Here is a 12,511-nt window from a genome sequence, read left to right as displayed (position 1 = left end):
AATGGTGGATATCTGATTGAAAACATGTCAGCCATCTGATTGGAAACACGGCAGCCATCTGATTGGATGGATACCATACCAAAGAGCTGAATCCACAGAACTCCTGAAAGGAGAACTTGAAATCGCTTGCAAATTCCAAATCCCACCAAACGTGTTGGCTGTCTGCAAACCTATGCATTATGTATCAACTCCTGTTTCTGAATTCTGGCCACAGGCAAATTGCCAATGTAACAACTAAATGAGGGTTTTAAAATTCTAATACAAGCGAGCCTCTATCTTAGGGAGGATTCTTACTTCCAGGAGAGGGAAGTGAACATTATTGGGATGTTCAGTTTATAAATCCAATCTGTGCTTCATTTGTAAGTTAATTTTTTTTCCTCTGTATCAGTGGGTTCCGCTCAACCTCACATTCACAGGGACCTCTAAATGAGGCCTCCCTGCAGCTGTCGCTCACGCTAATCGCAGGAAAGGCCGCCTCATCGCCTCAACCCCTCAGAGGTTGCCTCATGGGAGTCGAAGCAGAGCCAGGTTCCAGCGGCAGCGCAGAACTCAGATTCTAAAAGGAGTTAGACTGAGTGCCAGAGCTAGATGAGGGGACAGGCTTCATTGTTCTCCCACACAGCAGGGCATCGTTAACAATGGTGTGTGTTTCAATATAACCAGCGAAGAAGCTTTTGAAGATGTTTGAGGTGATAATATGCTAAATAGCCTGCTCTGGCCATCACACTGGGCACACGGCTATAGAAACATCGCATTGTAAGCCACATATATATAATAACTATGAGTCAGTTACAGAGACAATAAAACCAACCAATTGGGCGATTCCTAAGGATCCTAAGGTTTCCCCGTCTATGGATGTTAGAAAGGTTTGAGCCCTGGGAGCCGCAAACACACCGCCCTGTAGGAATTTCTCCCGAGTAAGGGCCTCAGACAGTTCAGTACCAGAGGCCCTGAGACCAGGCTGCCGCTCTAACCACCGGGTGGTTTGTAGTGTGACCAAGAGCATGGGAAAGCCAGTTGCCCCCTGGCAACGCCTCCTCTTCCAGGACGATCCTGCGTGTCCATCTGCTAATGAGTCATCTTTCTGTCTACCAGCAATGTTTTTCCCACTCGTTCCTTTGGCCTTAGTTCACAATGTGTCCAGTGGGATGAGCCCCAGTGAAGCAAAGCCAGCGCTTCCCAGTATAATCTGCTACAGGGCAGACAGTATGTGTGTGTGTGTGGGGGGGGGGGGGGGGATAAATATTCCAACGTGGGAAATCAGTCAGGATTAAGATTGGGCTGTATTGTCCTCAGGTCGCCTGTAAATGCAAGGGCGCAGACTCTTCTATGACCAGGGGTGTATTCTGACTACAGTCCTAGCTAGTGTTGATGGTCTCCATGACACAGTCTCTAGTCAATTTTGAGAGGAATTGCCTAGATCAGATTGGCCTGTGTGTGTATCTGTAGAGGATTGTCTCAATTGTTTGTTGATACAGGAGGCCCCAGACCAAATGCATCTCACCCACTCAGCATCCGGGCATCCCAGCCCACTGTAGAACAAAGCTCTCAGCTGTAGTCAGGACTGCACTTGAGATCCCTCAAGGGAATGGGTAGCATGTGAACACGTGGCATCATGTAAAAGGCTTCTCGTACCAAAGATTAATTCCAGGACTAGAGCGCTGGCTCAGGGGTTTATAACACTGGCTGTTCTTGCAGAGGACCACAGTTCAGTTCCCAGCCCCCACATGTCAGCTCACAATCGTCCGCATTCCCAGTTCCAGAGGGTCCAATGCTCTCTTCTGACCTCCTTAGGCACCAAGCCACATAGATACACATTGTGCAGGCAAAATTTTCATACAGAGGGAGAGATTTTAGCGTATTTCTCCCCCATCCCTCCCTCTCTCCTTCCTTCTCCCTCTCCCTCTTCTGTTCCTTTAGTTCTGCTTAAAGGATTTGAAATTAGAACTCTTGCAAATTAATAAACCAGGAATGAATTGTCGACCTTCCTTCTATGTGCCTATCTGATCATCTATTCACCCATTTGACTGACCGTACATCCATCTGTCTGTCCGTCTGTCCTTCCTTCCTTCCTTCCATCCATCCATCCATCCACCCATCCATCCACCCCTTTCTGGTTGGTTCTGCATCTTTGACCTGTTTTCCATCATTTTCTTTAGCTATCAGGCTAATATAGAGTTTGTTTTCCCCTCTCCCCAAGGAGCCGTCCCAGATGACCCCATGACCCTAAAAGATAGCTCTAACAACTATGATATGTATTTTCTTTTCTCTCTGCAGTTGAGTTCTTGCCACCAGGATGGGGAAACAGAACAGCAAACTGCGCCCTGAAGTCATGCAGGACTTGCTGGAAAGCACGGACTTCACTGAGCACGAGATCCAGGAGTGGTACAAAGGCTTCTTGAGAGACTGCCCCAGCGGACACTTATCAATGGAAGAGTTTAAGAAAATATACGGGAACTTTTTCCCTTATGGGGATGCTTCCAAATTTGCAGAGCACGTCTTCCGCACCTTCGATGCAAACGGAGATGGGACAATAGACTTTAGGGAGTTCATCATCGCCCTGAGCGTAACGTCGAGGGGCAAGCTGGAGCAGAAGCTCAAGTGGGCCTTCAGCATGTACGACCTGGATGGCAACGGTTACATCAGCAAGGCAGAGATGCTGGAGATTGTACAGGTAGGGCCCCTGGCCTGGCACAGATAAGGGCATTTGTCACAAGACCCAGATGGGCCCCGGGAGAGCGCGGGTCTGAGTTTATAAGGTGGTCTGTTGCCAGGACAGTTAATATGGTTCACTTAGTGGTTCTGAAAATTTTGAATTTGCATGCGACAGAAATTACATAAAAATCTACGTTGGTTGGACTCTCTTGAAAACTTAGGAGCTCCAGCTACGCTGCCTACACATTCTTACCTGTCAGTGGTGAGCACACTGCGGAGGTACTGGGCTCTTCTGTTGGCCACCCTTGGTACAATCTCCCCATTGATCAGCTACAACAGCCTGCCCAGACTTGGAGTTTGGGGTCTTGTCTTCCAAAGTTGTGTCAGCCCTGAGTTGGGTGCCCACCTGCATTTTACAGGGACTAACTCTGTGGCTTTGATCTCTTGGCCAGGAGAAGCGTCTTCATCCGTAAAACAGAACTGTCATGTCATGGGGTTAAGATCAGAGATGATTTTCCATGTCACTGTTCTATTGCTGTGAAGAGCCCCCATGACCAAGGCAACTCTTACAAAAGAAAGCATTTAGTTGGGGGCTTGCTTACCGATTTGGGAGGTTAATTCATGGTCATCATGACAGGAAGCAGACAGGCAGGCACTGGAGCAGTAGCTGAAAGTCTTACATCCTGATCCAAAGGCATAGAGAAAGAGACTGGGCCTGGTGTTGGCTTTTGAAACCTCAGAGCTCACCCCCAGTGACACAGCTACTCCAACAAGGCCACACCTCCTAAAACTTTCTAAACCGCTCCGCTATGTGTCATAAAATGTTTAATAAAGATAGGCAATGACTACATAATAATCCAACAGTATATTATAATTGCTTAATTTTTTTACTGCTGGATATTTAGGCTACTTCCAGTTTTCACTTTTAGACAAAATAGTTCATCTTTTAAAAATAAAATAGATCAATAATCTTTTCATATAAAGTTTTTTATTTATAGGATAATTTTCTTGGCCTGGAATCTTGTAGTATGAGGAGCGAGGCCCCTTTTGTTCCATCCCACTCTGCTAGCTTACACCCGTAGTAGGAGGGCATGGGCCGCATCCCTCAGCCCGGCCTGCTTAACCCCAAAATAACAAAGAAATTGTATTGATTTAATTGTTGCCTGGCCCATTATATCTAGCCTCTTCTTGGCCAACTCTCACATTTTGATCTAACCCATTTCTGTTAATCTGTATATAACCATGAGGTCGTGGCTTACTGGGAAAGATTCAGCATCTCTAACTTCATGGCAGCTCTCCCTGTCTGCCTTCCTCCTCCCAGCATTCAGTTCTGTCTTCCGGCCTATCTAGGTTCTGCCCTATCAAAAGGCCAAGGCAGTTTCTTTATTTAACCAATGAAAGCAACACAAATACAGAAGGACCTCCTACACCAGAGTCTTAATAACTGGGTCAAAGGGTATGGACATTTCTAAGATGTCTTGATACATTCTGTCAGGGTATTCTTCCTAATGCCCCCTCAAGCATATATAGGACATCTCCATATCATTTTACAGTTTCCAAAGCTATTCATCGTGCTAGAGAGAGAACTCACCCCCAGTTACCTGACGACATCACCAACAGGCCCCATTTCATGAAGATTCTGCCTCCTTCCCGTATGGCCACAGACACAGGACCAAACCTTTGCACGCTAGGCTCTGGGCGTATAGGATCTAGCTGTAGCTTGCATCCTTATTGGGCTTTTTTGGCTGTTGTGATTTGTTTTCTCATTCGATGCTGAGACAAGGACAAGGTGCTTTGTGAGCAAGAGGCAGTCACACTCAGTAAACTGCACCTTAGCTCTTTCTTCACAGGGTCTGCCTTTCCCGGCTCGGAGGGCTAGGCTCCACCCCTGGAAGGGCACAGAGGGCTGAGCCGGTCCTCATTTTGGACAAAATTTCTTCCTAAGTGGAGTCTGAACTAGAAATGCCCGTGAGTCGCATTGTCCCTGACATAGTTTGCCCAGTTTTCCTGGGGTTTGTGGCTGCTGCTGCTGAACTTGTAAATACCAAGACGGGAAGGAACCGCCAAAGATGTGATCTTTGGGAAAAGGAGACACAGCTGTGCTCCCTCCTCTGTTGACCACAGCTTGGCAGGGACCCTGGCAAGGGGAGCAGTGTTCGGAAAAGACATTGTCCCTGTGCCTTGGAGTGCAGTTTGGAAGAGAAAGTGAGGAAACCGCAGGACAAGCAGAGGATGCCAGCAGACACCTGAACCCTGGGGGCGGGGCGGAGGCAGAGTGGGGGGGGGTTCCACCCTGTATCCTAGGGAACACAAAGGCTGGTAAATCCTGAGGTATGCTGAGCCTGCCACAAGCAGCTCCTCATTGTAGAGTGCCCCAAGCCACTGCCAGGCCTTCGTGAGTGTCCAGATCTAAACTCCAAGAACATGCATGGCCTTCAAACATGCCTGTGTGACTATGAGGTCTTAAGAAGCCTGCCAATGGAAGACTCAGATGTCCTCAACCGTTTTATACGACCCATACCCTAATGGTTAATATTTGTGATTGCAAATACCACAGGGCACCCTGAAGTGACTTCAGATCATCCAAGAGATTAAATTAGACATCAAACCGTTTCATACCAGGGGCTGCTTTGCCAGCTAACAATTCACGCATCCACCTCATTCTTATGCTAATCCCCCCTCTCAATTATTCCTGATGAATTGGAGTCCGGTGTTGGATCTCACCGAGCCTTACATTCTGATTTTTCTTTTCTTTTGTTCCCTCCCCCTTTGAAGGCCTTGGCGCTGTCACAGGAAGCCCCGTGTGGGGATGCTCTTGGCTTTGCCCTAGCTAGCCAGCACCATTTAGGAAAACACTCATCATTTGGTTACTCACTGCTGCGGCTCAGGGCCGAGCTTGGCTAAACAGCTGTTAGGAAGCAGGAAGGCGGGACCAGCTATGTCCTGGGAGCACCCTAAACAAACTCAGGGTCTGAGTTTGAAAGTCACACGCTCTGACAGCAGCTTCGTAGCTGAGTCCTCCCTCCTCCCTTCAAGACTCGGCAATTCAAGCCATTTAGTTGGGGGGGGGGGCACAGATTTAGGATGAGCTGCAAACACTAACGACGGGGCCAGGATGTAGACCAGGAGGAAAATGAGCACTTGGGCTTTGCGTGGACGGGGAGAGGTGTCATTCAGAAATCAATCGTGTACTCAGATATCGTCTGTGGCTTGGTTTCAGTAGTCACATCACGGCTGTGACAAAACAGCAAACTAGAATTCATTCGTATTTCCTGATTGGTGGGAAAGGCTAGATGCGCCACACCGGTCTAGATTCAGTGTGCTGCTGAAGCAGGCCGGATTAGCCTCCTACAGCGGCTACCACAAGCAGCATCCAGCCTCAGTCTGGCCTCAGTTTCACTGCACTAAAATTAAGGTGTCCTGAGGGCTGCCTCCCCTTCCAGAGCCATTTGGAGGGGAGATTTCTTCTCTTCCCCAGTTTCTAGAAGATGCTGACATTCCCAGATATGTGTCCCTGTTCATTCACCGTCAGAGTCAGCTGCGGCAGACTCATGCTGCTGGACCGTGACGGCTTCTCTCTCCCATGCATTCACTTGGTCATGCAGCTATGAATATTAATCACCAGTTCCTTATGTCTTGCTGGGGCCATGCGTGGGATCCAGAGGCACACTCTCTCCTCTCCATATCCGGGATTCAACTTGTTTTGTGAAATCTCCTTTCTATCTAAGGTCAGACGGCTCCAGGTTCCAAGGGTTAGGACGGGGACATACGTGGGGGTTATTGTTCCGTCTCCCACTGTGGCTCTCTTTTAAAGAAAACTATTAGTTCTTACTATTTTGGGTGTACCATCATCGGGATAAACATGCAAAACCATCTGTGGATTTGGTTAGAGCATTAAATGAACTTTTTTACATTTATGCTCTGATTTCCTTTTAGTGACACATTTAGGATCATGATTTTAGACTGGTTTTGATTATTGTGCTGAAGCTCTTTCTCGGCGTCTCGAGGTGTGTCTCAACTCTGACCTTCCCTCCGTCGTACACTAGATTTGCTCCTCTTGATGGGAACACAGTCTGTCCGTGACTTTATGAGGAAGAAGAATCTTTTCTGCCCTTCATAGTTCCAGCTCCCTGCCCTGCTGGGGACAGTCTGAATGCCCACACACCTGTCATAACACAGGCTGAGTCTAAGGAAGGGGCCAAGTAACAGTTGAGAGGCACCAGCAAATCTCCCGTGGGTGCCTAGTACTTCTTGGAGCTGTGGGCGACAGAAGCAACCCCTGGGGGATAGGCACGCACCATTCAGTGTAAGAGATGGGGCTCCTCTTGCCTCCCTTCTGTTCTTTCTCAGGCAGTCACTAAGCAAGAGTCTGGCAAGGACAACAGCAGCAGGCTGTCCCCGGTGAGATGTTCAGGTACTGCACCGCAGAAGCCTCACAACTGAATGCGAGTGACAAGCTAGGCAAAAGTCACCTTACCCAAAGCAGAGATGCTGAGTAGGGCTCCTGAGTGAAGCAGGCTGATGGTGGGATGCACAAACCATCTAGTGTCTTTTGGAGTGAGTGTGGAGTGCTTTTTGTTTATCAGAACTTTGGTCTGTCGACCTGTGGTTTTCCCCAGCATTGGGATATTATTTTAGCAATGATGCTTTCGAATCTCTTTCTGAGTTCCGCGCTCCTTCAGTCTCTGTGTATGGACTCCGCAGCCCAGAGGCCACATACCACCCACCACCCACCAGCGTCCTGCTGTGTTGTAGACATTACATTTTCTCCCTTTCTGTCTTGGGTGGCTTCCCCTCATGTCTGCACCAGTTCTTTCTACCGGAAGGTCTAGTTTGCCATCAATCTGACTCTGTGTATTTTCCACCTCGAACACTGTAGCTTTCGTTGCCAGGAGTTTGATCTAGGGCTCCTTTGTGTCTTCCCCTGTCTATTTTGGGGACACGGCAGTACGGTTTCTGTAACCGTCTCGATGGCCTCTGCTAATTATAACATCCATGTCAGTTCTAGGCCGCTTGACGGATCCCTTCCTCCCCCTGAGTGCTGTGGTGGCGTTCCTTCACACGCCTGCTATGTTTTTATTGGGCACGAGACGTTGTGAGATTTTTTTTTGAATATTTTTTAAATATAAATATCCCTATGCTTTGTTCTGAGATGTAGTTAAGTTGCTTGGAAACGGCTTCAACTTTCCAGACCTTGCTTTTAAAATTTGATAGGTGACGCAGAGCAGGGTCATCTGTGACTAATTCCCCACTACTGAGGTAAGGCCTTTCAAAGCAGGCAGGACCACACAAATCAGGAGGTTTTCCATGGATGGGAAAAACAGACTTTGTTCTTGACCTCGGACCAGGTGCTCTCCCCACTCACCCTTTCGTCTGGTTCTTTCCACCCAGTCTTTGGTCGTTCTCCGTCTGCACAGGACTCAGCTGGACACCCAAGGGAATGACGGCTGCTCTGGGGTTCTGTCTGTGTGGATGGACACCCAAGGGGGACTGACGGCCACTCTCTGGGGTTCTCTCTGTGTGGATGGACACCCAAGGGAATGACGGCTGCTCTGGGGTTCTCTCTGTGTGGATGGATACCCAAGGGGGACTGACGGCCACTCTCTGGGGTCCTCTCTGTGTGGATGGACACCCAAGGGGACTGACAACTGCTCTCTGGGGTTCTCTCTGTGTGGATGGACACCCAAGGGGGACTGACGGTCGCTCTCTGGGGTTCTCTCTGTGTGGCTCTCCTTTATTGTAACCTGTTCTGAAACACTAAGCACTTTGGTCTGCCCAGCATTTTTATTCTGTTCACCTACCAGCAAGTCTATCAAGCTCCATGTAGGTCCCTTCCTGCAGCTGTTGCTCAGACACTGCCGCAGCATCGCAATGGCTGCCCAGGACTTGCTTACCTCTTCTGTTTCTAGTTTCTCTGGAATCACTGTCCTTAGCTGCCTAATTTACAGGTTCGTGTAGTATGCACCGTCTTTTTAATAGTAAATGTATTCTGCAACCATGTCGTGCGTGTGTGTAGTCCATCCTGAGTACTCTCACCCGTCACTTTCTCCTACCCCCTTCCCATTCTCGCGCGCCATGCAAGTTACTTCCCCACGTTCATGTCTTTTCCTTTTGTTCTGTGACCCGATGAGTTTAACTAGTACCATCGTGTGACAGGCGTTGTCTTTGGGGTTTTGTTGTTGATGGATTTAGACGGGAGGGTAATCTGGTCCCTAAGCATCCTGGCTGGAGGCAGCACACTCTGTACTCATCTTAACATCCGTCCTGATCACCTGTCTCTACCACCTGTGCTGTGAGTTCCCCGACCTGGACAATGTTTTCCTCTCCTAAATCTAAGGACACTGTGTCGTCCCTGTGCTTATCGTAAACCAACATTCATTTGTCAGATGAAGTGAGCACTAGGCTCCAAAGCATACAGAGAAAGATAAGCATCCTGCATGGAAGCAATGTAGACGCCACCGGGAGGAGAAATTTCATGAAGACGCATCATGGATCGTGTATTGTTAGTTCCACCAGGTAGAAGAGGAGGAAGAACAGAGGACACTGGGAGAGGCAGCTAGCATCAGACTGAGTCTAGGCTCTGACAGAATCTTCTTAGGGTGCTAATTTTATCAATGCTTTGTAACAGAAGGATTGGCCAAATCAGTTTCGGAGATAATAGATAAAAGAGGACTCACTGGGGATCTTCAGTGTAGGAACTCGTAGGGCCTTTAACTGCGGTGGTCAAGCAGCGTAAATCAGGGTTTCCCACCCTGTTTGGTGATGGTTGGCCTGAGGGCATGTTGAAAGACATTTTTCTTACCGTTATCTGAAGTGCTTGTCCAGCCTTTGTGTGGGTAGCTTTAATTTTCATACACTTATGTCTACAGATCATCCAATGTCCATTGCCCTTAAAATGATATTTTTAAAAAAGGCATTGTGCTGGGCCCCTTTGTTTTATTTTATTTGTTTAATCTTGTTTTTGCATCCCTACTGCAGTTTCTCCCCTCCCTCCTCTCTTCCCAGTCCCCTCCTTCCCTCGTTGTAAGAGGCTGCTTGTTTGTCCCAGTCACCCAGAACCAAAGTAACCACACAAAAACTGTATTAATTAAATCAGTGCTTGGCTCATTAGCTCTAGCTTCTTATTGGCTAACTCTTATATCTTATTATATCTTAATTTAACCCATTTCTGTAATCTGAATATCTCCACATGGCTGTGGCTTACTGGGTAAAGTTCCTGCGTCTGTCTCTGGCGGGGCTATATGGCTTCTCTTTGTCTCAGCCTTCTTTCTCCCAGCATTCAGTTTAGTTTTCCCACATACCCTATTCTGCCCTGCACAGGCCTAAGACAGTTTCTTTATTAACAAATGGTATTCACAACTTACAGAGGGGAATCCCACATCATGCCCTCTCTCCTCTCATCCAATCCTCCTCCTCTGTTTCTCTTCCCTTAGACATCAGCCAGCTAAGGCAGATCAAGTTGCAGTGAGACTGGGCACCCCCTCTTCTATTAAGAACGGATGAGGCAATCTGGTAAGAGGAGAGGGTCCCCAAAGCAGGCAACATAGTCAGAGACATCCCTGATCTCAACTGTTAGGAGCCTACAAGAAGACCAGGCTACATTAGTGTAACATATGTGCAGAGGACCTAGTTCAGTCCAATGTTGGCTCTCTGGTTGCTGGTTCAGTCTCTGTGAGCCCCTATGAATCAAGACTAGCAGATTCTCTGAGTTGTCCTTGGCCCCTTTGACTCTGCAGGATTCCCTGAGCTCTACTCAATGTTTAACTGTGGGCCTCTTCATCTGTTTCCACCAGTTGCTGGGTGAAGTCTCTTGGATGACAATTGTGCTAGGTAACAATTTCTGAGTATAGCAGAATATCACTAGGCATCATTTCATTGACTTTTTTTCTTTTGGCTTGTCATATTTGGTTCTGTCCTGTGTCTCTAGGCTGTCCTGCCTCTGACCCTGCAGGCAGTGTCAGGGCGAGTTCCCTCTGTGTAAGGGGTCTCACCTGATCCCTCCTGTTCCCATTCTTACACCCCCTGTCCAGAACCCTCCCCACATTCCCCCAGTTACATCTGTGCTATTTCCTCTTCTCAGTGGGATTACCCCTTGATCTTTCCTTGTTACTTAACCCCTCTGGGTCTGTAGGTTTTAGCACGGTTCTCCTTTACAGCTAACATCCACTTAGGAGTGAGTGCATACCATGTTTGTCTTTCTGGGTCTGGGTTACTTCACTCGGTGTGATTTTTCTAGTTCCATGCATTTGCCAGCAAATTTCATGATGTCATTATTTTAAACAGCTGAATAATACCCATTACATAAATGTACCATATTTCCTTTCTCCATTCTTCTGGTGAGGGACATCTAGGTTGTTTCCAGCTTCTGGCTACTTAGAATAATGCCACTATGAACATAGTTGATCAAGTGTCCTTGCGGTATGGTGGAGCATCCTTTGGGTATATGCCCAGGCGTGGCATAGCTGGGTCTTGAGGTAGATCAATTCCCAAGTTTGCACTCCCGTCAGCAAAGAAGTGTTCTCCTTGCTCTATAGCTTTGCCAGTATAAGCTGTCACTTGTGTTTTTGATGTTAGCCTTTTTGACAGATGCAAGATGAAATCTCAGTCATTTTGATTTTGCATTTCCCTAATGGCTAAGAATGTTAAACAGTTCTTTAAGTGATTCTCGGCCATTTGAGATTCTTCTATTGTGAATTCTGTTTGGATCTATGTTCCATTTTTTAATTGGATTATTTAGTTTGTTGATGTCTAGTTTCTTGAATTCTTTATATATTTTGGAGATCAGCCCTCTGTCATATGTGGCGCTGATGAGGATCTTTTCCCATTCTGTAGACTGCCCTTTTCTCCTTTGCCTTACAGAAGCTTTCCAGTTTCTTGAGGTCCTATTTATTAATTGTTGGTCTTAATGCCTGCTCTATTGGTGTTTAGTTCAGGAAGTTATCTCCTGAGCCAAGGCATTCAAAGCTATTCCCCACTTTCTCTTCTATCAGGTTCAGCTCATCTAGTTTTGTGTTGAGGTCTTTGATCCACTTGGACTTGAGTTTTATGTAGGGTGATAGGTAGAGATCTATTTGTATTCTTTTACATGCTGACATCCAGTCAGACCAGCACCATTTGTTGAAGATGTTTCCTTTTTTCCATTGTATAGTTTTTTACTCTTTGTCAAAAATCGAGAGTCCATAGGTGTGTGGATTTACATTTGGGTCTTCAATTTGATTCCATTGATCAACCTGTCTTTTTTTTTTTTATTGCCAATACCATGTAGTTTTTACTACTATTTCTCCATGGTACAGTTTGAAATCAGAGATGGTGATATCTCTGGAAGTTCTTTTATTGTACAAGATTGCTTTAGCTAGCCTTTATTTTTCATATGAAATTGAGTATTCTTTTAAGGTCTGTAAAGAATTGTGTTGGAATTTTGATGGGAATTATGTTGAATTTATTGACTGTTTTGGCAAAATGACCATTTTTTACTATGCTAATCTTACCAATCCATGAACATGGGAGATCTTTTCATCTTCTAATATGTTTTCAACTTCTTTCCTCAAAGACTTGAAGTTCTTGTCATATAGGCCTGTTGTTTGAGTTTTCTGTTCCACCCAGTCCTTGTCCTGCCTGGTTTCTGTAGTTGTTAAGTCCCAAAGAAATCACACAGAGGTCTACATTAGTTATAAACTGATTGGCCCATTAGCTCAGGCTTCTTATTAACTCATAACTTATATTAGCCCATTCTTGTCCATGGTAACAGCTTGGTACCTTTCTCATCAAGGCAGTTATATCTTACTTGCTCAGTGGCTGGATCAGGACTACAGCCTACGACTTTCTTCTTTCCAGAATTCTCCTGTTCTCATTGACC

General features: G+C 46.6%; 1 protein-coding gene across 5 annotated transcripts in view; it reads left to right on the top strand.

Moving 5' to 3' along the window:
- The window catches only part of Ncald (neurocalcin delta), a 284,369-nt gene that overhangs the window by 261,971 nt on the left and 9,887 nt on the right, over positions 1 to 12,511 (top strand). For all 5 annotated transcript variants that reach the window (XM_050163132.1, XM_050163141.1, XM_050163152.1 and 2 more), the window contains one exon: positions 2,278 to 2,674. In XM_050163132.1, the coding sequence (XP_050019089.1) occupies positions 2,297 to 2,674 (378 nt within the window). In that variant the 5' untranslated portion in view covers positions 2,278 to 2,296. The remainder of the gene's footprint in view (positions 1 to 2,277; positions 2,675 to 12,511) is intronic.

The sequence above is a fragment of the Alexandromys fortis genome, unplaced genomic scaffold, assembly GCF_014885135.2.
Source record: "Alexandromys fortis isolate MF-2015 unplaced genomic scaffold, M_Fortis_MF-2015_v1.1 scaffold_17, whole genome shotgun sequence".
Lineage (NCBI taxonomy): Eukaryota > Metazoa > Chordata > Mammalia > Rodentia > Cricetidae > Alexandromys > Alexandromys fortis.
Note: the sequence above shows the minus strand (reverse complement) of the source record. Positions and strands in the feature narration are given on the sequence as shown.